The 27237-nt window shown below is 34.4% G+C and overlaps 2 protein-coding genes across 2 annotated transcripts; one reads left to right on the top strand and one right to left on the bottom strand.

Moving 5' to 3' along the window:
• Positions 1–1766: 1766 nt before the first annotated feature.
• LOC112420206 (uncharacterized) lies at positions 1767–6177 on the top strand (the record flags this gene model as incomplete). Its single annotated transcript, XM_039832060.1, has 5 exons — positions 1767–2002; positions 4275–4348; positions 4455–4561; positions 6054–6076; positions 6108–6177. Coding segments are annotated over 5 exons (510 nt in total), but the record flags the coding sequence as incomplete, so codon positions are not given.
• A 913-nt stretch (positions 6178–7090) lies between these two features.
• Positions 7091–23198, bottom strand: LOC25489281 (protease Do-like 7). Its single transcript, XM_013605192.3, has 24 exons — positions 22811–23198; positions 22605–22675; positions 21577–21711; positions 20914–20972; positions 20776–20812; positions 19658–19783; positions 19483–19572; positions 18671–18736; positions 18511–18567; positions 18363–18428; positions 17357–17464; positions 15857–15937; positions 15538–15587; positions 14997–15162; positions 13746–14252; positions 13329–13511; positions 12918–13023; positions 12181–12351; positions 12018–12097; positions 10515–10739; positions 9366–9581; positions 9085–9242; positions 8052–8163; positions 7091–7607 (listed from the first exon to the last, which is right to left on the bottom strand). Exons 1-24 carry the CDS (start codon positions 23085–23087, stop codon positions 7431–7433), a joined length of 3324 nt encoding a protein of 1107 aa, XP_013460646.1. The 5' UTR covers positions 23088–23198; the 3' UTR covers positions 7091–7430.
• Positions 23199–27237: the final 4039 nt, after the last annotated feature.

Here is a 27237-nt window from a genome sequence, read left to right as displayed (position 1 = left end):
AATAATGACTTAACACACTGACAAATTGCATTGTTTAAGAACATTGCTGCTTTGTCATCTATTTTGTTTGTGTGTATTGTATAGTGCATTCACTTTTTGATTCTTTTCCTGATTCCTAATGCTAAAATTAACAAAAACGATTCATAATGCATTTTGGTCCGTATATAAACTTTATATATATATTGTTTTTTTCCTCTTTACCTGAAAGTTGATGGTTTAACCAAGCATTTCTATACACTCTTTCGCAGAAGTTCACAACTATTTCTTTTCAATCATATAGTACTGAATGTCCTCTTATTGTAGGGAAATCAGTGTTGCTAATCATGGTATGGTCTAGTATAAGTAGGAGAACTCATCTCTCGCCATACCAGCGGCGAAGCTGGCAATATTTTTATGAGGTGGTCACATATAAAGAATTTTTTTTTAAGCTAATCTAACCAAGTAGGCAAAAAAAAAAAATCACAATAATTATTACTTATATAAAATGTTCTTCATAAAATATCCACTTGATTCAACATGAACGGATTATACCAAAAAAATGCGGTAACAACATATTGTACCAAAAAACCACAATAGAATAACGGATTGTATTCTAACCAAAAAGGTAGCATGGGAAACAAAAGATAGCATTTTTTTTTTATGAGAATACTCTAACCAATAAGGAAATAATTGAAACCAAGAAGCTTGAAAACGACGAGGATGATCATCATTTGATAAAGGATATGTTCTAAGAATAGGTTGGCATGACCCATGTTTAAGATAGGCACAACGAATTTCATCTCTTTGATTTATAGGAAAGTCCCAAATCATCGGTTGCAATTCTGGATCTACTTCAATTTGAGAACGACTCATTTCTTCATGACAAAGTCTTTGGCGTTTTGGCTCAGATTGTTCTTGTTCTTGAGGTGAAATAATGAGATTGGATGCTTCAATTGGAGAGGAACTACTTGGAGCATTTGGATCGATTCTTTTTAAAGAAGTTGTCAATAGTTTTCATTTTACTCATACCTAAGATAATAAATCAAATAAACATAAGAATTTGTGTTGTTTAAATGTTGTCACAAAAAAAGAAAAGAACCAGAAGTAAAACTATACAGTATAATTAACCTAATTTGCTTTTCCTAACCCAAAACCAATTTTTGATGAAATTGCTAAACTAAACATAAAAAGGTACAAAACCTAACTATAGAAATATAGTAACCATAAAAATTGTTACCTACAATTGAATTATTTTATTTGTTAAATAAAGCAAAGATTGTTATTATTTATTATTTATCTCTTTTGGGTGTTATTCTTCCGATTCCTATACGACATGATTAAATAATTTGAAGTTCGACCGAAAGCTAAATAAAGATGGAAAGAATTATTTCACTTAAAATAAAATTTGGGGTAGCTAAATATATATTATTAGAGGTAGTTAAAAATAAAAATATCCCTACTCGCTCAAAAAATATTTTTTTTTGGGGTAGCCATGGCTACCTCTCCCTTACACTAGCAACCGCCCCTGCGCCATACCTTAGAGCTTTGCGAAATTCCTCGGAAATCAGGTAATTTGATGTTTACATTCTTTCTTTAGTTTCTGTTACTTTTTTTCTTTAGTAGGTTATATTCAATGTTGTTATAAGAACTTTTACTTTACTAGCTGAGGAGGTGTCTCTGACAAATTTCATCTCAAATTTAATGTGTTTTTATGTGAATATAATTCTGTTGTTGATTCAGGGGCCAATCTATTATTCCTGTATGACCAGGTTCTAGATTAATTAATCCTAGTACTGGATTACAGCGTAATTTCTCTTGTAAAACACGGTTGTCAAGGTTTAAGCCGGAATCGAGTACAGCGTCATTCCATCAATGTTGGAAGGTTGTGCTCCATGCCTCGTTTTCGACACTTCTCATCCCATGCATCCACAGAAAAAAAAAAATCACAAAAGATGCTTATTTACTTGACAGGCTTGTTCTTTGGAATGGTTGGATTATCATTATACCCGTATGACTGTATGAGGCAATTGTTTTTCTTTTAAGAATGCTTGAGGCATGTGACTTTGTTTTCAGTGGTTTTTCATTTTCTCTTCAAATTCATTGGCAATTTATTTTTCATTTGTTGATTGCTGTTGTTTTTGGAATTTGGAAAATTACGACAGAGCTTTGAAAGTATTATCGGGGTGAGTCACGACCAGGTCACTTTCTTTAAGACGTTTCGCGGCACTACCTAAATTGTGTAAGGTAGACTAGCAACCGCACCATCTCCAGGATAAAACAGCCCAGATTCTAACTGTACGATTAAAGGCTGCACTGCTAGAAATCGCTCGAGAATAACACCTCAATATGGTCTCGATTCTCGGTTTTGGAGTGAAGAATCCCAATCCCGAGCTCTCTATTTATAGAGGGGATTTGACCTCGTTTTCTCCGCCGACCCTGTTCGCGACCCGCCAAACTTAGCCCACGACCCATTAAGGGTAACCCACCACGACGCGGAGCTGAAGCTTGCGCGTGTGGAAAACGTGTGAGACTTGGTCTCCGCGTGCGGGAATCTCGGAGCAAAAAATAAAAAATTATTTTTTCATTTTTCTGAGCACCAAAAAATATATTTCTTTATAGACAAGCCCAAGCCCAAGCTCGGCCCGGTCGGACGGCGGCGTCGCCGCGCGCGCGTGTGTCTTATATATAATTTTTGGCAAGCGCTCACTCCGTTCACAAAAGTGTGTACCCCAAGGGCACACCCTTGGAAGTGATATCCCACATATATAAACACTACTAGAGTGTGTGATCTACCTAATGTGGGCCATAAAATTTTCAATTCACACTTTACACTAGTTTCTCCATCCTTGTGTTTACATTCCAAAGGCTCCACATAACAACTAGTATACTCCAAGTTTTTGCCAATATACACTAGTGTTCCAACAATCCCCCATTTGAATTCAAAATTGGTTTCGATAGTTACGTTTTAGACGTTTCTTAAAGATTGCTAGTAAACAAAGGTGTCGCCAACAACTTGAACCTTTGCATAGTGAGTAGTATTCCGATTAACAAGAGTTGCTTACAGCATTGAACTCTATCTCAAACATAGGACCCACACACAACCTTTTCTTAGGTGTTTTCTAAAAGCCTGTGCGTTAATGGCCTTGCATGTCTATCCCAGTTTTAACGAATGCTCTAGGAATTCTGCCTCGAAATTCCATAAGAACCGGCATCAGTTCTACATACGTATAGGTGAGTCTATCATAAGTACTCCTGTAGCTATGTACTTCACTCCATTAGGAGTATAGATCTCATTAAGAGTTTCTATTATCTCAACCTTCGGTCACGGCAGGATCATGCTTTCTCATAGCATGTTCTATCACTTGTGACTTGTTATTACCCATTGAACCTAGTTTTTGGGATCTTCAGTCATTTAGGTCGAGTTTCCATCACTTATGATCAATAGGCATTAGTCCCATCCTATTGGATGTATTTGCGACTTTCTCTCTGTTTAGTCCTTTCGTCAAAGGATCAGCTAAGTTTTCATTTGTTCGTACGAAATCTACTCTTACCGTTCCGTTCGAAAGATATTCTCTTATCATGCTGTGTTTTCGTCTTATCTGTTGTCTCTTACCATTGTAATAACGATTCTCAATCTTTGCGATAGCCGCGGTACTATCACAATGAATTAACACAGTTGGTAACGGTCTCTCCCATAAAGGGATTTCAGATAGCAAGCATCTTAGCCAACTTGCTTCTTCACTAGCAGCAGCTAGTGCTATCATCTCAGATTCCATTGTGGACTGAGCCAGAATGGTCTGTTTCTTGGATTTCCAGGAAACAACTCCTCCAGCAATGCTAAATATATAGCCACTGGTCGCTTTGGAATCATCTGATAAGGTGTTCCAATCTGCGTCACTGTATCCTTCAAGCACTGCAGGATATCTCTGATAATGCAATCCTAGAGTCATGGTCTTCTTCAAATATCTCATGACTCTTTCGATAGCTTGCCAATGCTCCATGCTTGGCCTGCTCGTAAACTTGCATAGTAGTCCCACGGCGTAGCCGATGTCGGGTCTAGTACAATCAGTGGCATATCTGAGACTGCCCATGATGCTCGCATATTCAGTTTGTCTAACACTATCTCCAGTGTTCTTAAATAGCTTCACACTTGGGTCACAAGGTGTGCTCGCAGGTTTACAATCGAAGTAATTATATTTCCTTAAGATCTTCTCAACGTAGTGAGATTGATTCAAGGAAATTCCATTATCAGTTCTAGTAATCTTGATTTCAAGAATTACATCTGCTTCTCCTAGGTCTTTCATATCAAAGTTGTGGCACAACAGTGATTTCACATCTTTAATGGCATTGAGGTTTGAACCAAATATGAGTAAGTCGTCTACGTATAGACATATGATCGTGCAAGTGTTGTTTTCGTACTTGGAATAAATACACTTGTCGCTTTCATTCACCTTATACTCATTCTCAATCATTAGATTGTCGAATTTCTCATGCCATTGTTTCGGTGCTTGTTTTAGACCATACAAAGATTTGTCCAACTTACAAACTTTGTTCTCTTGTCCATGATTTACGAAACCTTCAGGTGGGTCCATGTAGATTTATTCTTCTAATTCACCGTTTAAAAAAGCAGTTTTTACATCCATTTGGTGTACTATCAAATTGTGGATGGCCGCCAAAGATATTAGTATCCTAATGGACGTGATTCTAGTTACAGGCGAATATGTGTCAAAGAAATCTACATTTTCTCTTTGTCTAAAACCTTTGGCTACAAGGCGTGCCTTGTATTTATCGATTGACCCATCAGGTTTTAGTTTCTTTTTCAGTGGCTTCCCGTAAAACAACATCTTTTGCTGCCAACGTTTGACGTGGCTTCCCGTAAACAAAAACGGTTTGTTAAAATCATCAACTGAAACCGCGGTAATTTTTTTAGAACTCATCGTATCGTGTTCGAAACGTCTTAAAAATGTTGTTTTTGGAATTTGGAAAATTACGACAGAGCTTTGAAAGTATTAGCGGGGTGAGTCACGACCAGGTCGCTTTCTTTAAGACGTTTCGCGGCACTACCTAAATTGTGCAAGGTAGACTAGTAACCGCGTCGTCTCCAGGATAAAACAGCCCAGATTCTAACTGTACGATTAAAGGCTGCACTGCTAAAAATCGCTCGAGAATAACACCTCAATATGGTTTCGAAAAACCACTCTAATATGGTACGCAGACCACTCGAGAAACCAAAGAAGGAGGAAGAAAAGAACGATTCGTCAACACAAACCGAGGGAGATGAGAAGGGGAGAAAACCAGAGAAGAGGATTTTCGATTCTCGGCTTTGGAGTGAAGAATCCCAATCCCGAGCTCTCTATTTATAGAGGGGATTTGACCTCGTTTTCTCCGCCGACCCGGTTTGCGACCCGCCAAACATAGCCCACGACGCGGAAACGTGGAGCTGAAGCTTGCGCGTGTGGAAAACGTGTGAGACTTGGTCTCCGCCGCGACCACTCGAGAAACCAAAGAAGGAGGAAGAAAAGAACGATTCGTCAACACAAACCGAGGGAGATGAGAAGGGGAGAAAACCAGAGAAGAGGATTCGATTCTCGGTTTTGGAGTGAAGAATCCAAATCCCGAGCTCTCTATTTATAGAGGGGATTTGACCTCGTTTTCTCCGCCGACCCGGTTTGCGACCCGCCAAACATAGCCCACGACCCAGTAACGGTAACCCACGACGCGGAAACGTGGAGCTGAAGCTTGCGCGTGTGGAAAACGTGTGAGACTTGGTCTCCGCCGCGGGCGCGCTCGCGTGTGTCTTATATATAATGTTTGGCAAACGCACACTCCGTTCACAAAAGTGTGTACCCCAAGGGCACACCCTTGGAAGTGATATCCCACATATATAAACACTACTAGAGTGTGTGATCTACCCAATGTGGGACATAAAATTTTCAATTCACACTTTACACTAATTTCTCCATCCTTGTGTTTACATTCCAAAGGCTCCACATAACAACTAGTATACTCCAAGTTTTTGCCAATATACACTACTGTTCCAACAATTGCTATTTTCAAGTTTCACATTTTTGCAGAGTGTTGAAGAAATGATTGCCAGGCGTTATAGGAATCCTCTTCAAAAAAAAAAGGCGTGATAGCAATCAAACAGTTACCTCAAGGTGTTATTTTTACCCCTTAGATGTCAGCTTTTTACACTAATCTCTTCTCTATTGTAAAACCCACAAAAAATATGCATATTAACTTGCATGTACCTCTGAATTTTCTTTATTTTTTTTAAAGAAAGGAGAGATTTTTGTTGTAGTTACAAACTTCAAGAGAGGTGAAAGAGGGTAATATACCAATTCATTCTAATTTAAACATCCCTCAGTTGGAGCAAATCAAGCTGGTTGCATATTAACAACAATGGATCATTGTGTGGCAGATTATGATTGGTTTGATTATTCAAATTAGCCGGCCATCTCAATGGAACCACAAAATACCTGCAGTAACCGATTATATTAGCACTTATGCTTCAATGAATTTTCCACTTTTGTTAAAAATGTGAAGCAAATCATACATTTAGTAGTAGAATGATAGTCACATGGTTCGCATTTCGCTTCAGTACGTGGTACGAATTTGGATACGCGGTTCGCAACTCTTAAAGAATTCGGTACGTAGGGGGTATGTATAGTCGATACACTTAAGTTCGTGGTACGTTTAAATATAATAATTAGTACACTAAGAATAACAAAATTATTTAATTAAAAATATAAAATAAACAACGAAAATACTAATGCTATCAACCAAAATAATTAAATTTAATTTTTACAAAAATTTAGAGATATAGAGGTTGAGTCTTATTGAACTTATCCCACATCGGGTAGTTAGTAAACTTTGAATAGGAAGTTATGTTATAAATAAAATGAGAAACTTTTATTATAATGAGAATAATATACACTTTATATAGTGATCGCACTAAACTAACAAATTTTTAATTAATACAAACAAACTTTGTAACTACCTATAACAAACTCTAACTATATATAACAAGCAGCAATGCGAAACAACATATTTAAGTCTGAAGAGAACTTTGAGGTGTTGTAAAGTAGAACTGTTATGGAATGAAGGAGAATAGAGAAAGAAAAGGTTTTATTTACTCTGTAACTCATAAGTGAAGATGGCTCTAGCTTTTGTTTCATTCAATTCTTTCCTGTTTTCATCCCTTCAACGAGTACATATAGCAAGCTCTATGTTTCTTTCTTCAAGTGTAAACTTATAAAAACATCAATAGTTAACAACTTTAATGCTAATGTCAATTTTCTTAATTCTCATGATTCGGTCAACAGAGTCCTATATTTAAAAACAATAGTCGTAATTGACCATGTTAAAGAATGTGGTGCATAAACCAAATAACCCATTGCCAACCTTCATCAATTCAAGAGCAAGGCAGCACATCCTTACTGTCCGCTCATTCATACAGAACTGTGGTTCAATGTCTTTATTACATTACGATGCCAAATTCCGGTGTCTGGATTAAACCTCAATTCCCATGTAGGCCAGTAGTGCAAATCTTGCTTCAATGTTAGGACTTGTGGCTTTCCATCGAGGTGAATTGTCCTTACCCGAACAAACTCTCCATGCTCTAGTTCCTGATAACATTTATAAAATAATTACAATACACATAAAAGGCTAGTACTTGATACAAGTGTGAAGCAAAAACCAGGATGCTTTGTTATAAAACACTAGCATCAGATCATGATAACAATTACGGTACTTCATTAAACATGCAAATCCCCAACTCTAAAAGCAATAGCTTGTGGCAGCAAAAATTTGCAAACACTTTGAGGCACATCAGAACATCAAAAAAAATTACAAATTCCATAAATGACTAATGCTAATATAGTTAGTAACTCAAACCTATATAAAGCAGATAAACAGATTCTCCATCATATAATATGTACACATGTCATTAAATGTAATATCTATTCCAAATTAATACTGACACCTTGTCATACTAAATATAAGCTCTAACTAGGAAGAAAAGAAAGGTAACTCTGCATGTAAGTTGCATCCATGCATAACAAATATCGTACCTTTGTCACATTAACAAAAGAATCTAGATCTGGAGTTGGTTTTCCGTTAATTTCAACTATCCACTGAAGAGCATACAAACCATATCTATGTGCAGGACTCCCATAACTCCACCTGTGAATTGTAAGCTGATGATAATCACACAAGCATGCAATGCAAAATGCTGGTGCAAGTTCATGAATAGACAAAATGTAGTACGTCTATATTTTTCTTCCTTAAAAAACCGGCACATTATAAAAAGAATATTGAACATTTTCAATTAATAACATATTTCTATCTAACATCCACCATGATTCAAAATAAAAATAATCAACAATGAACAACTAAAATAGGATATTATTATACATTATAATAACAGTATATTCTTTTTGAGTGAAGGATGCCAGGAATATGGATTCCAAATTTATGAATTATGATCTAAACAATAAGCTATAGTGCAAATTTTACAATGCTAATATTTGAATTGTCCATAAATCCACTCCCAATCTGCACAATTGTATTCAAAATGCAGATGTATGCAAGTAGTATCAAGACTAGTTCTCAAATTCTGTTAGTTAAGCAGGCATGTTAGTGTGGCGGATGTTAGGTAAATAACCAATTTAGATCTTACATCTATCTAGACCAAGACCAAAGGTCAACGGGCCCATCACATGCAGTAGAGACATGACAACAATTATGGGAGATTAATACGTATCTTCTTCATCTATGACAATTTTTATTCATGTGTTTATAACTATAAATATAAGTAGGGTTTTTCTCTATTAGTAGGATCTTAAGATCTGTGCTACGGTTCTTGAGTTACGACTTACAATCTATCAATCCCTCATTTCCCTGCAAGATGTTTGCTTCTTGAGAATTTATCCAATCTGACTCATAGTCTAAGTGAGCTTGCTGGTGATAACAACAGTAAGCCCAATACAATTTTACTCGCAATGTGAACATCAACATGAACATCCTACCATGCTGCTATTCATTAATCACAACTTTAGCCTTTTCGAGAATTAAAATATTGCATGCAGAAAGTTAAAATTGTACCTTGTCCCAAATACACCATGACCCTCATTAGGAAGAAATCCAAGAGCACGTACTGCAGAATGTGGTTCTTGAACTAAACAACCACACCAATTAACTGTACGAGTTGTGCCATTTCCATCCCTAACATCTGCTCTCACAAGAAGTTCAATCTCTCGTCCCTAGACACAAGCACACAAATCAGTCATAAAGTTATAACTCATGCGCTTCGATAAATAAGACAGAAGTTCCCTCCGCAAGATCTACAATCTGTAAATCAGAAGAGGGTAAATATTTCAATATACCTGCCGAAAAATAGTCATCTGAAGCTTGTCATCATTGATATTAGATTTATCTAAAGCTTGGCAAGCATTTTCAATATCAAGGAAGCATGTGACTGGTTCTTTATTGATTGCTAAAACCATGTCCCCTTGCTCCAAAAGATTTTCAGCCTTTGACCCAGCCAAACAACCTTTAACACGTAAAACCTGTCGTCTTATTGGGTCTTTCTTAACCAGTGCCTGCAATAATTTGACTAAATACATTAATAAAAAATCATCATAATTGCAACAAATTAAAGATAGTTCTTTAAAGTAGTGAAAGAAGGTAACAGATCTAAGAATAACTAAAAACAGATTAACAAAACATTATAATTAATTATGGTTTGGCTTGAAAAAATCTCTTAAAGTAATGATGGACAACAAAAGCAACAGGAAAACTAAAGACTACTTGGAAACAGTACTAACTAATAATTCCAATTCTACAACACTGCTTGATATAGTTACAAAGGAAACCATTTAAGTTAACTGTCCCGTTTAAAATTTACTGGTAAGTACAATCACTGCTTGATAAAGTAAACTTAAAACAACAGAAGTCACAAAGGAAACCATTTAAGTTTACTGTCCCGTTTTGATGCTCAAATCTACTCTTGTTTCATAAAGAAACAGTAACCTCCCCTGCTTAATTTTATATATATATATATATATATATATATATATATATATATATATATATAATAAAGGGAATAGGGGGCTTAGGGCAGGCTTTTTCATTATTCCAGTTATACCCTTGAACAAATTTTCCTATAATAATGTTAAATTGTTGTGTCATTGAAAGATAATAAAAGAATCTATATTATATTTGTTGTATTGTTGGTGTCATTGAAAAAGATAAACATGATTTATTAGGTTTGTTATAATTTGGAATTCAAAAAAATATAATCTCAATAATTTTAATCATAATTTCATAAAAATTACCGTTCATAATTTACAAGCGTTAGCGCAATAAAGAAAGCAGAAAGATGGACACGTCGGTGCCCGCTCTTCTGCTAGTAAAATAGAAAGCAACAATGCATTCTTTAAATTGCTAAAGTGAAAATAGTTATAAAAGATTACACATGGAAAGAAAGTAAATATTCTAAAGTGAAAACACAGACCATAAAGGAATATCCATACCTGAATCCAAACATCACTTAGTCCAAAACTACGAGCCTTTGAAAGTAATGTTGGATAAAATTCAACTTCTAAAATTCTCATAAGTGGCATAGGCCGTTTGACACCATTTATGAGAAGAGGTGACCCATTTGCACCGGATATGATCTTGTCCAGGATCTGGCTTATCGAATAAATCGGAATCCCCCTCACGAACTGATGAGATGATGTACTGCTACCTACTTTCAGCTGGAACAGGGGAATTCAGCATTCACATAAATTAATGAAAAATACACACATAATCCATTCCAGCATGATCAAATTAAGCATTTCAAATGGGAAGGACCTATGAAGCTCTACTACGATAACAAGTCATCTATCAGTATAGCACATAATCCAACTCAGTATGATCGAACTAAGCATATCGAGGTTGTTAGACGCTTCATTAAGGAGAAGCTCGATAGTGGTCTGATTCTCTATATGTGTCCTCACAAGAGCAACTTGCAAACATTCTCTCAAAAGGATTGAATAGCTTAAATTTTGAACGACTTTTATCCAATCAAGGAACGGAGAATACCTATTCACCAGCTTGAGGGGGAGTGTAGGAAATAGCAACATTCATGTATGTTTCCTATTGAAAATAGGAGTACTTAAGTCTTAGGCTCGTGTATATTTAGATTCATCTACTTAAGTAGTTTAGTAAGTTCCACTTTTTTTACTCAAGCAAGTTGCATTTGTATTTACTTCTCCTTGTAAACATAACATGCAATTGATTACAGAGTGTATATAAATATCATTAATGGTTGCTGAATGCTGAGTGCTTTAGTCGCTAAAGAACATTCTCAAAATTTCTTCTCCCTATTTTTCAGCAGTATAAATTACACAACCACATGAATTTAATCTTGTTAAGTCTTAATTAAAAAACCTAATTAAAAAGCTTATGTACAATATTACGGTATTATTTTTATTAAAAAAATTATATTGGGCCTAACTCTGATAGAACATTATGGCATAATTTGATCCAGGCAGCCTACCCCACCTAGTGGGATACGGCTTGGTTGTTGTTGTTGTGGGCCTAACTCATCCTTACAAAATTGGCTTGTAAGGTGAGAGGTGCTATAATTTATGAACTCTAATCAGACTTTATCTTTAATCTATATGGGATTTGTTTTTTTTCAATACACCCCCTCACGCCCAGCACTATTGGGATTAATGCATGGATATAAATGGTGGGTGGCCCATATCGATAGGCTTTGATACATTATTATGTTTTTATATTGGGCCTTACTCATCTGTACAAAACCGGATAGTAAGATGAGATGTGCTACTCTTTATAAAATCTAATCAGACCTTATCTTTAATCTATGTCAGACTTGTTTTTTTTTTCAATAACTTTTATTTATCTTCTAAGATTTGTGATTTACTTTTATAAAATCCATAATACTTTAGTGTTTTTCCGATCTTGGGTCCAATGAAAAATGTCAAGATCAACCCTGGTAAGCAAGCAAGAGAATAACTGGTAAGAACCTGAGTGGAAAAGCTTCCCCATAAAGCCCGGACCCTTCCTTGTTCATCTGTTAGCACGCCAGAAATTGCAAGACCAAAATCTGTATTCGAACACATGAAGAGTAATAAATTATCTAAATGAGTACGACTTTGGTTAGAAAAAAATGAAAACATCCAAATTTACCAGTATCAAGCTCGATAACTTCCATATTGGTCGCTCTGTAACGTGGGCTGCCAGCAGATTCTAAACTTAATGCAGCGCAAGGATTGGTAACAACTGATTTCCTAGAAGTTGCTCGAAGGCTTCTACTTAAGCCCAAAAGGTAAACAGAATCTCCTCGACATAATGCCGGCTCTGGATAAGAAAATGTACTATATTCAATATAGATAAATGAAAAAGTTATCATGAAAGTACATGTGCTCTCAAAACCTCTTCCTTCCCACATCATCAACTTCAAAAATGTATATACTTGTTCAGACTTCAGACAAATCACATTATACCTTCATAAAGTTCCCCCATCAATTGCTAGAGTTATTTAATCATTTACAAGAAGTAATCAACTTCCACACAAAATGTAAAACTAACTGCAAAGATACATAGTAACAAGTCCACAAAAAGTTAACCAAATCCACCTTTATCATGCTACCCTCACTGGTAAGACCTGTTTGACTTGACAGAAAGAGGACTGAAAAAATCAGACTATGGAGCAACAGGAAATCATAACTTTTTTATTACGATTCCCAATTTCTTTTCACTGTAGTCCCAAGTGGTAGAAGATAGCTTTTCTCGATTCCGTCAAAGTATAAATATTAATATTTAGGAGTCACTGAGCATGAAACACGTTATTCATCATCAAAAGTGGATTGGATAAAACCACCTTCAAACATTCTAAATTTAAGAAATGGCATGGTCTAACCCACCTGGAAGTAATTCTGCAGCACGAACCAGGGAAGCACCAATAGGTCCCAAAGCAGATGGATCATATGATATGAGAGCATAATTGTGAACAGGATGGAGAAATACCACCTGCATCAAGAAAGAAGACACCATGCTAAAGAAAGTTTGTCTTCTTGTTTACTGATTTTATGTTATTAGCAACAAATTCTTTAAGGGTGCGATTGCGTGTTGGTTTTTTTAGGGTTTTGAAGGGCTGAGTCTATATTTTGCTATTTAAAAAATAATAATTAAAGAACAACATGATATTATATGCTCTTGTATCATGTTAATCTTTCAATTTTTGTAAAATATCAAATATATATTAAAATATAGATGTAACCCTCCAAAGTCTTTCCCTCCAAAATCCAACTCGCAAACACACCCTAATGATTTACCTCTCCAGGAATTTCAACTGGGAAAGCAGCAAAAGATAGCAACACGTCAGAGGAAGATACTGCAACAGTATTTTTGTCAACTGCAACTAATCCCATATCTTTAGTGTGATATATTATGACACCAGTTCCAATAAAGGACTGTGAATGAACACAATCAAGCATACAGGATGGAGGAACATGAACCTGAAGATGGGAGTAATTTAGAACCATGGGAAAACCAGTAAGTCAGTACTATTGCCAAACTACATCATTAAGCATTACGATCTAACTCGTAGAAGGGGTTATAAATCCAAAAAAAAAAAATATTAATACAAGTGGAAAATTGCCAAGAGGAATGAACATAGACACCGATATGCTGCAGTAATATTATGCCAAGTCAAGTCAATGATCAGAATTGTGAAAAGTTTAAAGAACTACCTCAAAATTTACAAGAGTAGACTCAATCACACGTTCAGTGCCCGATGCATTTGCCGTGGCAGCATTTGCACCTTGAAAATCCATTAACCCATCATCTTGTATGGCACCTGATTTTTCTAGCTTACTTTTCTCAGATTCATTTAGGGAAATATCAGCAACACTTCCATCAGTTGATAAACCATCTACTCTCTGCTTGTTTACTATCCCATCAGATCCATTATGGTGAGTTACACGCTCTGAAAGATCTTCATAATTAGTTTCCAAGCTAGGGACACCATCAACCAACTCCTGAAGGTTACCTTCACCAACATCTCCCCCACAAGCACGTTCACCAGTCAATGAAATTGGATGACTGGCTAGATTTCCAGCATCTTTAGCCCCAGATGATAGAAAAAGGCAATCAGGCTGAAAAGCAGGCTTAGCAATCCACAGGCCGGTACTGTCATCCCGAGTGTAAATCCGGGGAGGTGCATACCATTCATGGCGATCAACTGTCACTAACACCGACTGCAGCCATCAGACAAGTTCATGAAAGTTCAATTATCCACAAAAGCATCTAAAAGATCAAACATAGTGTCAACCAGACAATCAGAAACATTATTATATGTTAACACCATTGTAGAGTTGGAAAGATAAAATGCAATATCTGAGAGAATTTTTTAAATAAAATTCAATACCTTACAGACCAAAATAAAAGGAAAGATAAATGAGTAAGAATATGAATTGTAAAAAAAAAATATTTGAAATTGTTACAATATAAAAATATTTGAAATTGTTAGAATATAATAAATATCTTTAATATTTTGATAAAGTATCTTAGTTATCTCCTAAGATTAGTTTCTAATCTCAAGGTATATCGTAGATTATCTCCTGGTATTAGTTTCCATATTATATGGTTATTATTATGATATGTTTCTCTATTTCCCTATTGATTTAGGATTATGAGTCTATGTATCCCTATAAATAGGGGTCAATGTTTTGTCTTTTATATCAAAGTTACTATCGATAATATTCAACCTCTTATTATTTCTCTCCTACTTTTATCTAAAACCCATAACTTCAACATAAATATCTCACACATTCCAACCAATGAGGGTTTGTTAGAAAATGAACCACAAGGACATAATTTTATTGCCCGCTGAAGGTTTAAAAAAGGTTAGAAACTCTTGTTAACTTATAACAACTGCAAGTTTTTAGTATCTGCAAATATACATTTATTTATATCATGTCTTGATTGTATAGTAACCTTACCTTCCTTCGATGACGATCCGCGTAGCTTATGTACTCCAACGGTACTCGAGCACCCCTTGATAGCTTAGACAGAACTGATATTAGTTCTTTGAGGCAAGATATTTCTTCACCAGCAAATTTTTTAATTATTGCATGGCGAGGAACTCCTGCTTTAGAGAGCATATATCTGCAAAATGAAGTTGTCACATGTTTATCAAATAGCATGCTTTATACCAAAATGATAAATAAACATTGCAGATATCTTTCTCCTTCCAGCAACAACCCTTGTGCATGACGTAAGTGATGCTAGACTCAATTATTTGCAAATTTGTCAATTAATGAACAGCTTCAAGCAATTAAGTTTAATAATTCATAAATACATCAAGAAATAACTCTTACCAGATCATCAGAGTTATAACAAATTAACAATTCAACTATCCTGGTACTAGTTATAATTTTTCTAAGTGTAACCTATAAATACAAACAGATATCCAATTTTTTGTGGAATGGAATTAATTAGTAAGTATGGAATAATCAATGTTTATTATCTAGGTATACATACCCTGGTTCTGCCGCATAAACAAGGCCACAATGGAATCGGAAGTTTCTAGCCTGCATTAAAAGTGATAAACATAACTATAATGACAATGGTAGGTCAAAATTAGAAGAGCATAACAAGTTACAAGTCCAGATAACTATTTTGCAGTAAATGTAATATCCACAAGAAGAAACAAACTGGTACCCTATTTCATACGTATGAGATGGAAAATTGACCATTTATGGAAAACAATATATTTTAACAAAAGAAGGCACCTTCTTAGTAAACTATATTTTTAGACATTATAAAATACAGAAAACATTCCAAATATAATCTTACTAACCTGCTGATATGAAAGAGGTTGGATTACTGCTCCACTAACTTCCAGGAAATAATTGGGAGTTATTGAGTGCAAATCTTGCACCTGAGATGAAAATTTAAAGAAAGTAGGTACAACATTAAGCAACAAGCAAACAGTCAAATCACAAGCCAATGGGGAGTCCTTTACCTAATAGGGACTCCATCCTATTAAGGATCCCCATTGGAGGAAGAAAAAAAATGGGTAGCTATTATTTACTTTCTCTCTCTTCAACAACTAACAGGTCCTGCGATTAATATAGGAATGCAAATATATAAAAGTTGGTCCCACCATTTCAAATTCATGTGAACTTTGCTCTCTTCAATTTCTTTTTATTTCTTTTCTAAATACACACATTAAAGTACATATTAGTGGGACCTATTTGAGGACTCTTTTTAGTTTACTACCACACATTAAAGTACATATTAGACTGAGTCCTAAATAGATAATTTTATTAAAAAATAATAAATAAATGATGTGTACATGTTGGACTCATTTAAAGACTATCAGTTTCCTACAGTGCAATATTGATTCTCAGGTAAAAAATTTCCCTATTTCATGGGTGGACAGTGAAGGGTGTCAGGTTGGATTGCCTGTTTGAGTTGAGTACTACATATCACCATGTAATGTTTGATCACGTCACATTTCACATCAAGCTCAAAAATACAATAATCACACATTTGGTTACAACAGATTAAAGGATAACAAAAGCTTCAGAAAACGCCTACCCATTTCAGAACTTCCAGACAATACCATTGAAAGAGTATCATTCTCAATGTTGTCAAGGTCGAGATCTTACTTAAGATCCGGAGAGGGGAAGCAATATTGTAACACATAAGATCACAACCGGAATCGTAAGATCCTACCGAATTAATTATATGGGATCAGGAGAGGGTGGCAAGTTCGTAAAACATATGATCGTAAAATCCTATTAAAATTTAAAATAATACTAAAATAACACACACACACACACACACACAAAAACAAATCCCAATACATATCTGAGTGTTTATATTAAGTATCTTAGAATTTGGGTTGGCCCCAACTCAACCTTGCAAAACCGGATTGTAAGATGAGGACTACCCCGAACTATAAACACACATTTAGGCCTTATCTCATCCAATGTGGGACTCTTAACAGTTAACACACACCCCTCACGCCTAGGGAAAAACATCTAGAGTGTGACCCACTTGGCCCGATAGCGGTGACCTGATAGCACGTGGCTCAATGGATCTTGGACACGGGCTCTAATACCATCTTAGAATCTGGGTTGGGCCTAACTTAAACTCACAAAACCGGCTTGTAAGGTGAGGACTGCCCCCAATTATAAAGCTAGGATTTCTTTAGGCCCTCCCTTCAGAAAGAGTAGAATCATTGATTCACCGTGGTGCCTTCCCACAGAAAATATAAATAGCTCAGTATGTCAAACAGTACTAATGACAAACGGTACTAATAAAATATATATCCAAGCCATAGAACTCTCACCAATAGAGTTACGCTCTTTGATGTGCCACCCCTTTCAATTTGCAATTCAATATTTGAGTTTACACTGTCATCAAGCAAAGTCTCCAGTTTCAGGAATTGAGTAATGACCTGCAATAATGTCAGAGGCAACATCTGAGACCAAGAGAACAAGGACCATGATGAATACACCATTTTTTATAGCTTTCAAATGCAAGGAAGTAACCGTTGAAATGAATCATCAAACATGGGAAAAACTTTTAAATTAACAAAATTATAAAGGCGTAATTTAGAAATCTGGCAAACAATACTTTTTCATGATTGTTCATTCAAGGAATGGATAAAAAAGCACACACATAAGATACAAAAAGAATAAAAAATAACATAATGCCGTTTAATATTCATATTGTTATTTTCCATAAACTGGTCTCCTTGTCATAGTACCTAAATTATGTATATCATTAGCAACGGTTTGGAAGTACAGCAGTACAATTACTCCAATCCCGATGAGTTGCTCCAAATAATTTGTTGATGTAGTGTTTAATCTTATAGTCCTATTGTTTTATATGAAAATTTAAATAAAAGCAAAAGAATATAAGCTTTTTTATTTAAATTATAGTCTTAATTTGTTTATATTATTTCATTGTATTTAATAACAAAATTAAATGAGGAAAAACATAAAAAATTAATACGATAAATAATTTGAAAAAAGTTATTAGTGTATTGAAAGAGATAAATATGTTAAATTAAACATATTATATTAAAAAATCCATAAATATTTTCATGTCATTTTACATTTATATGTTACTTCAATAGTAAATTTTACCAAACATTTCAAATTCAATTAGTTAATTTACCAGCATTCAACTTTTAGCTAATAATAAGTTGTTTAGCTTTCAGGAAACTTATCAAACAACGCCAATATGCGAACAAAAAACCCAAAAAAAGGATTCAGACGATTTTTCGTCAAAAGAAAATGCAAAGAATGTTTTTTAGGAAAGGGGCAGGATTTCCAGTCAAACAAACTTACCTCACCATTGACACGAACAAGTACATCACCCGGTTCCAGATGTTCATAGGCTGGACCACCTGGCACCTAAACAAGTCCAAGATTAGAGCTGAAGAATTGAAATGGACTATCACGTAAAGGAAAATTAAAATTTTACATAATATCTTACCGCAGATTCCACAACAAGCATTCCAGTTTCAGTGGCAGGAGAAGCATTACGTACTATCTAAAAAATCAATTGTGGAGTAAATAATGCAGGGTGAGGGAATACTTAAAGGAAATTGCTATGTGATAAAAATATAAAATGAAACACCAAACACTAGAACAACCTGCTCTGTCTCACTTCTGATGCCAAGCCGACGAGTCTCATCAAACCCTTTATGGAGAAAAGTTGCCTGTATAAAATTTACACAAATATTGCCTCATATCCAAATGAAACATCCATACACTAAATGATATATGTCAGTATTACCAAGCTTAGATATTGACAAAAAAGTAAAACAAAATTTGATTCAATAAACACGACAAAACAGTAAGGAAGAAATCATCCAGTATTTGAAATTTCATGATAAACAAAATGGCAGTTTTATAAAATCTATAATACATCACTTTCAGACACAGACACAATAAGTGCATTAAAGAAGTTTCGGATTGGGGAAATTTTAGAAAAATAAAGTGGACAAGTCTAGACTGGTAGCTATTCAACTCCTGCAAAAATAATTTCTCATAAAGGAGGATTAGAGAGAAATCGTCCAGGGATGGAGGAACAGGAAAGACAACAAAATTGCAAAGAAATTATTTTGGACTTAAGAGTTCAAAATATTATAAGCACTCAAGTTTACTGTAAAAGTGCTAAGATAATAACCTAAAGCTAAATCAATGCTGCCAAGTTCCAAAATAATGGAACTTCATATCTGAAACCTAGATTTTGACTTTTTAAGCATGGCAATTACAGATAAATGTTCACAAACATCATTATGACTTGTTGTTATTTGTCATTGACAAATGTTTCAATTTACAAGAAAATTGGGTAACTCCATTGAAAAATTATTGGCAACAATGTAGCATACAAATATGCAAGTTTCATAGAATCATGAGAAAAACTTTAAGGAAAGAACCGAGAATAATTTCAAGTACAAACCTGAAGTGTACCCCGGGGTATTGAAACCGGCTTCCATTTATCAACATAAGTTTCACTCCCCTTTTGAAGAAACCTTAATGCCCTGACAACCTGATAAACAAATCACTCTATTTAGTTATTCACTTCTCCCAATTGAATTAGTTGCTAGAAGGAAGCGCAAGTTCAGCAAGCTCACTCGATCCAGAGGCAAAAAGAATGCTGATGCACTTAATATTTTTCCCCCAGCATTCAGGGCCACTGCCCTACCTTGCCAATCAATAACTGGGGAACCACTTGACCCTCCTTTGGTCCCAGATGCTGCCTTTAAAGCAAATGTAAAGCAAATATCAGTACCGATATGGTTGCAATCAAGTAATGGTCATTTGCTAATCTGCTACACACTCATTACAAACAAATCCCACAATCCACAAATAAAGATGCCAAATGAAGGCATACAATTGGTTTCGTCCCTGAAAGCCAATTTTCTTAGCCTAGCATTTCAAGTAATGAAGCTCCCTTTCGCTTAGTCTTCCATATTTCAAAAAAATAAAACAATCAATAAAGATTTTAATATGGCATTGAACAAATTATAAAGAAGCTTGAACACTTAAAATACAACCAAGGAAAAATATGACTGTTAAAAATAGAAGGAAAAAGAAAAGGCTTAAATATGCAAAAGAAATTTGATTTATACCCTTGCAATTTCCTCCCCAAAAATTTTGAAAAAAAGTCCTTCATGTGTGTTTTAATTAAAAAATGCTGATGTGGCCAATTTTTGTCTTCTTCATCTCCATTTGTTGCTCAAGTCTTCAATAACGAAATCCCGATTGTGCTTTTTTTCCAAGCAAATTTTTTGGTTTTCTAGTTTTTGTGGATTGCAATGCTTTCGATCTTCCATTGACATTGTATTATTGTTTTCTCAAAGATTCTAAACACATATTTGGGTGGTTAGATAGGTTTCCAAAGAAGATCAGATGACAAACTCAAGCTTTGGTTCCATATCTTGGAATTTGTGGGTTAAAGAAGAAACCGGGCAGTCAGCATCACTGATAGAGTCAGCGAGTGTCACATCATTAAAAATTGGCCAAGTCAGTGTTTTTAATTAAATTAAAAAAAAGTAAGGACTTTTTTAAAAAAGAGTTGAAATTGCAGAGATATAATTATTTAAAAAAAAAGAGAGGATTAAAACCAGAATGACTCACAGTTGCAGAGATTTTTGCATATTTAACTCAAAAGAAAATAACATAAATAAACTTATAGTTTGAGATTTTGAAGAAAAATATGAATAATTTATAAGCATTTGTTTCCACTTACTTGCATATAGAATGTGTTGAAGTCATTATACCCATCCCTGCATCAAAAAATAGTTTAACAATCTAAATTCAACCTACTCAAGAAAGGAGTCGTAACCCACACATAAAAGAAAAAAATTACAGTTATATAATACCATACATCTTATAGATTGGAGCATCCCTATCCAAACGAGCAATAGTACCGGCCAAGATGGAAACCTGGACGTAAAGCCAAGATAGTTATACAAAATTGTTATGGAAACCTGGATGTAAAGCCAAGATAGTTATACAAAATTGTTGGGATAAAAGAAACCACGGCAATACTCTTCAAAAAATAAAATAAAAAATAAAAAATAAAAATAAAAACAGGTGATACTAGAAGTCATGTCCATCTACATCAATAAAAGGAAGTTGTAACTATAAACAAGACTTAACTGTGAAAAAATACCAATTTGGTCCACACCGTTAGGTAAAACTATATTTCATATGTCACTTGATTTTAGAAACCAAAGAAAGTCCATGAACATTTACATAAGAAGACAAATTAGTCTCTGACACTTTTATACGGAGGACAAGTTAGACAAATTAGTCCCGACTCATTCTAACAAAGGGATTAATTAATTTGTCCTCAATTTAAAAATGCCAGGAACTAGTTTGATTGATATTATTCTTTGTTAAGACTAGATTGGGCCATAAGAAAATTGTCAAGAACCAAAATGAGTCTTCACTCTTGAAAAAACATGTTTATCTAAAAAATTGAAATCAAAAACTAATGAAAATGAAACCAGAGACAAAATCAGAGATGAAAATATTAAGTTCATACCTTCTCACCGCTATCATTACCAACAACTCTGATTTCTAATCCAACACAAGCAGCTTCAGGAGCAAGAGGTATCTCTTCATAGTTTAGAAATTTTATAGCATTAGGATCATACCGAAAGAACCCAAAATCATGTACCTAGAGAAGTATACGGTTGGTTGCATCAATACACAGAAGAAGAAAAAACAGATAAAAAGTATTTCTCAGAAAAAACTAATTAATCAAATAAATGAAAAATCAGTAAGAAAACCACAATAATTATTTCCTAAAATCAAACATATATACAACATATAGTGTGGGCTGGTCCAGAATATGAGTTTTTTTATTATAACCATATTTGGATAAACATTTTAATTTGCAGCTTTATAGCATAAGCACTTTTTATAAGCACTTTTAATAAGTTATTTCCATAAAAAAAAGATAAAATCAAAAATTAAACTGTTTCCGAATAAGCTGTAAGTTGTTTTCATAAGTTATCCTAAAGAGCTTATGGAAATAAATTGAACACAGCTTATAAATATGTTCTAAGCTGTTTTTTTATATGTTCTCCCAAACAGTTTCATAGGTGTTTATGTCAGTAAATAAGCTCAAAGAAGTTCATCCAAACACTAAAGAAATTGAATATCCCAAAATCTAAGAGTATTGGCAATAAGCTAACTTAAGAGTATGTGCAGTAAATAAGCTCATTTAGGCCCGTTTGGATAAGGCATATTTTGAGTTTATGCAAAACAAATTTTGCAAACAAATAAGCTTTTATATATTATAAGTTTGTTAACATAGTTTAGTTTATGATAAATCAGTTCACGAAGATACAATTTTCATTGGTGAAAACTTATAAATTAAATAAAGGCTTATTTATTTGCATAAGCTATTTTTCTTAAGCTAAAAAATAAGCCAATCTAAACTTTTCATCAGTGTCATTTACAGTTCAAACATACACGCAGAATTAAGCTCGATCAACAACATAACAGCGCGATCAACAACATAACAGCGAAGAAATCACTCGCAAATCAAACAAAAAGTTAACTCACTGGATCTCTGTATATAGGATGCACAGGAACCTCTTCCCGGTTCGAAAACATAGCTTCAGCAACAACAGGTCCTGCAAATTCATGACCCAATCAAAAATGAAAATATCCTAAATGCATGCCGAATTTAAAAGAAAGAGAAGTGAAAATCATAGCAGATGAATTGAAACCGTGAAAACCAGCGCACGGCGGAGAACGGAGGAACTTACCAGGCTTGACAACATGGCGATTGGTGAGGATAATACCACGGCGTTTATCAACTACGAAACCAGTAGCGCAGCTGGAGTCGGTGGTCTCAGTGTCGAAAAAGCGAGGACCAGTGATTCTAAGGACAACGACGGCCGGAACTACTTTCTTAAGACACTTCCGCCAGTCATCGGCAGTTACAGCGTTTTCCTGACACGGCGGAGGATCGATTTCGACGCACAAATCATTCGCCTTAGCGGCAGCGCCGGGAGATTCTAACCTCTGCGTTAAATCTCCCATTGATGAATGTAGTTAATTTTTTGTTCACTTTCTCAGAGAAACTAATAAAGTAGTTGGAATGAAGGTTTAAGAAGTGAAGTGTGTGTGTTTTACAAGCAAGGTTTGCGTTTCTCAACTTAACGGATTTTGGTTGTAAAAAAAAAACATAAACGAGTTTAAGCGCACGTGTTTTTTGGTAAGAATTTAATTAGGTGATTGATACGGTGTAGTAGTCAGTTAGGTTGTACACGGTACACAACATTTTTTTCATCATTAAATGATGAGATCTTGCCAGATCTATTCTAAGTTACATGGGCATTCTTTTAATAAATTAATTAAAAAATTAACATTGTTTTTGGTCTTAAATCATAAATCATTCATGTTGTTATCTAAAAGCACTTGTCTTTATCTTTTAGTAATGGAGAGTGGTTCGGTATAAAATGGACTTGTAAAAATATTGGTTCATTATGGACCACTTTTTTTTTATGGTTAGATTAGACCATGTACCAAATCTTACCATGGTCCACTCATATCAAATCTAACCCCAACTTCACCTATGTCATTGCGTCTCTCTCTCTGTTTGTCTCCATCCAAACGAGGAATGGTTCCTTACTTCCTTTATATTTCTTGTTCTTGCTTTGTATGAGGTAGAATGACCCCCAAAGTATCAAAATACCAATTGCGGATGTTTTTTTTTCTTTCCAGATTCAAAAAATTGTTGATTTTCCATCAATCCTCACTAAATTATTTTGTATGATTCTCCATCCACCCCCAAGAATAAAAATTGTTCTTTAGATTTTAACTTTTGAAATGTTACTGCTACTTCTCATCTATGTAGAAACATTGTTTGAGGGAATAACAAGTGAATAGTTGCTGCAAAAAGAATTAGGAAGAAATATGGCTGTTATGAAATTGAAATTAAACAGGTCGAAATTCATATCAAAAGTTTATCTAGTTTGGTTGAACTAATGATTACTAGTGTTTGAATCATTTGGTAAATAATAATTCTCAGTGTTTGTGTAATTCATATGAAGTGGATAATTTCTCATTAAACATGAGAGTTGAATGAACCTGTCTAGAAAGTACTCTTTGTTGCGTTGAATGTGGGTTTGAGGTAGATCACCTTGATGTTCATTAAGATTTTTTGACCAAAATTTAAGAGATTAGAATGGTCTTCCACAGGGAAGAGAGAGAAAGTAAAGGAAACTTTAGAGAAAGTAAATGAATCAGATGTGTGTGATGTATAGTGTTATTGTACTTACATGTTAATCTAATGGCTTTAATTTGTGGTCCATTATGGACCAATACTTTCATTGGTTCAGGCTAAATGCCACCATGGAGAGTTATGATTGATTCAACTTCTATTGCATAGAAATTGTGTCATTAAGGTCGCCAAAACACAATCACAAATCCTTGACTTGTGATGTTAAGCGAGAGGTTAGTTGGCAAGTTTATTTCTTGTGTGCTTCTTTCGAGTACTCATAGATAATTGTTAGGTTCAAACTCTGATTTGTTTATTCATCGGTACAAATTTCATGTATATGATTCAAAATGTAAGACGGAAATACAGAATGTTATTGTCAACATGATTGGCCAAAAGGAAAGTGATAATCCTCCAGCTATTTCACTACCTAGGCCTCTACAATCAACAACAAAACACTTACTGAAAACTCATCTATCTTTCAATTGCTCCACTTTCATAAGTTTTAATTTTGTCTCCATTAAGAAGACTATTTGAAGATTTTCAAGTCTAATAAGCATTGACAAGTCTCGAACCGCTTGAAGATTCCCCAAACTCTGACAGTTTCAACTTAAGATTTTCATTCGGGTGGGAGGTGTTGGTCATCTAACACCCCCTCTGGTGATTTCAATGTTTTTATTTCAAAGCTAATTATTCTACTATGTTTCCCTCCACATAGTTCCATTCTTCTATTGTGTTATACACTAACTCATGTTAAGTTACTTAAAATTGAGGAAACTGTATGGAGACAAGGGAGCAGATCCATGCGGTTGAAGGACGGAGATCTAAACATAAAATTCTTGCATGAAAAGGAGGAAAGTGGATGAGATTAAAAAGTTAAAAGACAAAGCAGGTGTTTGGTGGAAGAGGAAAGAGAACGTTGAAAACACTTGTGAGGTGGTGAGAGGAAAGGAGTTTGATGATAACAATATTTGGTGTAAACAAGCTTACACTGAGGATGAGGTTAGCATTGTCATTTAACAAATGCACCCTTTAAAAGCACTAGGCCATGATGGTCTACCAACCCTTTTCTACCAAAAATATTCGCCCATAGTAAGAAAAGATGTCCATAGCATCGCCCTTAGAGTCATGAATAGCAATGAAGATACTAACTAACCAATCAATATCTACAACATGATTATGAAGATCATAACAAAGGTAGTTGCAAATAGAATCAAACACACTACCCGAAGCTATTGATGTTGAACATAGTGTTTTTCTGGATGGAAGGCTTATCACTAATAATGCTTTTTTAGCTATTGAATGCTTTCATTCGCTTAAGAAGGAAAAAACACATATTTTCTATTTCGAGGGAATTTTGAATATTTACATTGTCTTTGACAAAAATAATATGGTAGAAAGATTATATTTCTTATAAGGGTGGTGATTTGAGAGGAAAAAAAACCTAAAAAATTAAACTTCTGAATGTTGTTAAGGTTGAAATACAAAAACCAACTTCTGACATAAATATAAAATTTATTAGGAGTTGACTCTTGATATCCACTGAACGGGGGTCTTCTTCCAAACCTATCGGTTTGTAACTCTCGATGGCCTTATTAAGGGTAAATTAGAAAATTTGGGGGCCTATGAACAATGAAAGGAGCCACAAGAGCAAATGAAATCATGCTAGAAGAAAATGAAATCTTAAAGTATTATTTCAATTATCATACATGATGATGATAACTTTCACATCATATACCACCTTATGTACTACATAAAAGAAAAGAAGAATAAAATATTTGTGAGAACTTCAGATGGATATTTTGGCTGTGTTTGGTAACACAAAAATGCTAGCTTATAGTTTGTTGGATTAGCTTATAAGCTCGTTAGATGAAAACGTGACGTGTTTGATAACAAGATTTTTTCATGAGCTTATAGCGTTTTTTGAAAATCTATTTCAAGTAGCTTTTTAACTTATAGTTGGTAGCTTTTTATATTTTCTTCCAACTTTAACCCTATTAGTTTAAATTAATTATTTTTTTAATTAAACAGCTACCCATGTTCATCTTTATACCCGCCCCATTTTTTCCCTTAAAAAAATGCCACATCGTTTTTTTTTAAGGAGCACTTTATATATATATATATATATATATATATATATATATATATATTTATTTATTTAATTAAATGCTTTATATTTTGCTATAACTAACATGCCGTACACCACACAAAAAATAACTAGTCTTTTGTACGTTATAAAATTTTATATATTCTAGCTCACTTTTTATTTCCACCTTTCTCTTATTTTTGAGATTTATAAAGCAGAGATCAAAATTGTCGGTGAATTTTTTTTTTTAGGATTATAGGTCGAAGAATTTTTTTATGGAGACTAAGACCAAAAGTTTGAATATTTATAGGGACCAAAAACATATTTAACTATAATTAAAAATATTAAAAAATGAATACATTACAAAAAAATGTGTGTCAATATGTATATTAAAAAAAAAGTCATTTTATGTCATTTTATACTTATCAGCCACTTCAACAGCTAATTTTACCAAACACATTATTTTTAATAAGCAAGCTTTTCAGCTATAAGCTATCAGTCATCAGCTAACTTTTCATCTATCAGCTATCTTATAGCTTATTTTTACCAAACAGAGCCTTTATGAAAGATAAACAATTTGAGGAGCTTATTAAACAATATCTTATAAATGCACCATCTTTTTCATCTCATCTGTACCCGAGAGAGGAGAGGAAAAAAGTTACGTAACCTAGAGGTACTCGTCGCACTAAGCAAAAATCTCTTCGAGCAATTCCCCGTATTCTTTATTCTTTCATGCGCAATACCTACCATATAGACCGTGAAAATGACACGTTTAAGATAAGGGAACTTCTACAGTACACCTCACAGTACTCTTCCTTCATAAAATATCAAAGGGGTTTGATAAAATATTCACAACCCAAATAAAAGGCAAAGAGAAGTTAATT

This window comes from Medicago truncatula, chromosome 3 (genome assembly GCF_003473485.1).
Source record: "Medicago truncatula cultivar Jemalong A17 chromosome 3, MtrunA17r5.0-ANR, whole genome shotgun sequence".
NCBI lineage: Eukaryota > Viridiplantae > Streptophyta > Magnoliopsida > Fabales > Fabaceae > Medicago > Medicago truncatula.
This window is presented reverse-complemented; position numbering and strand designations above follow the sequence as displayed.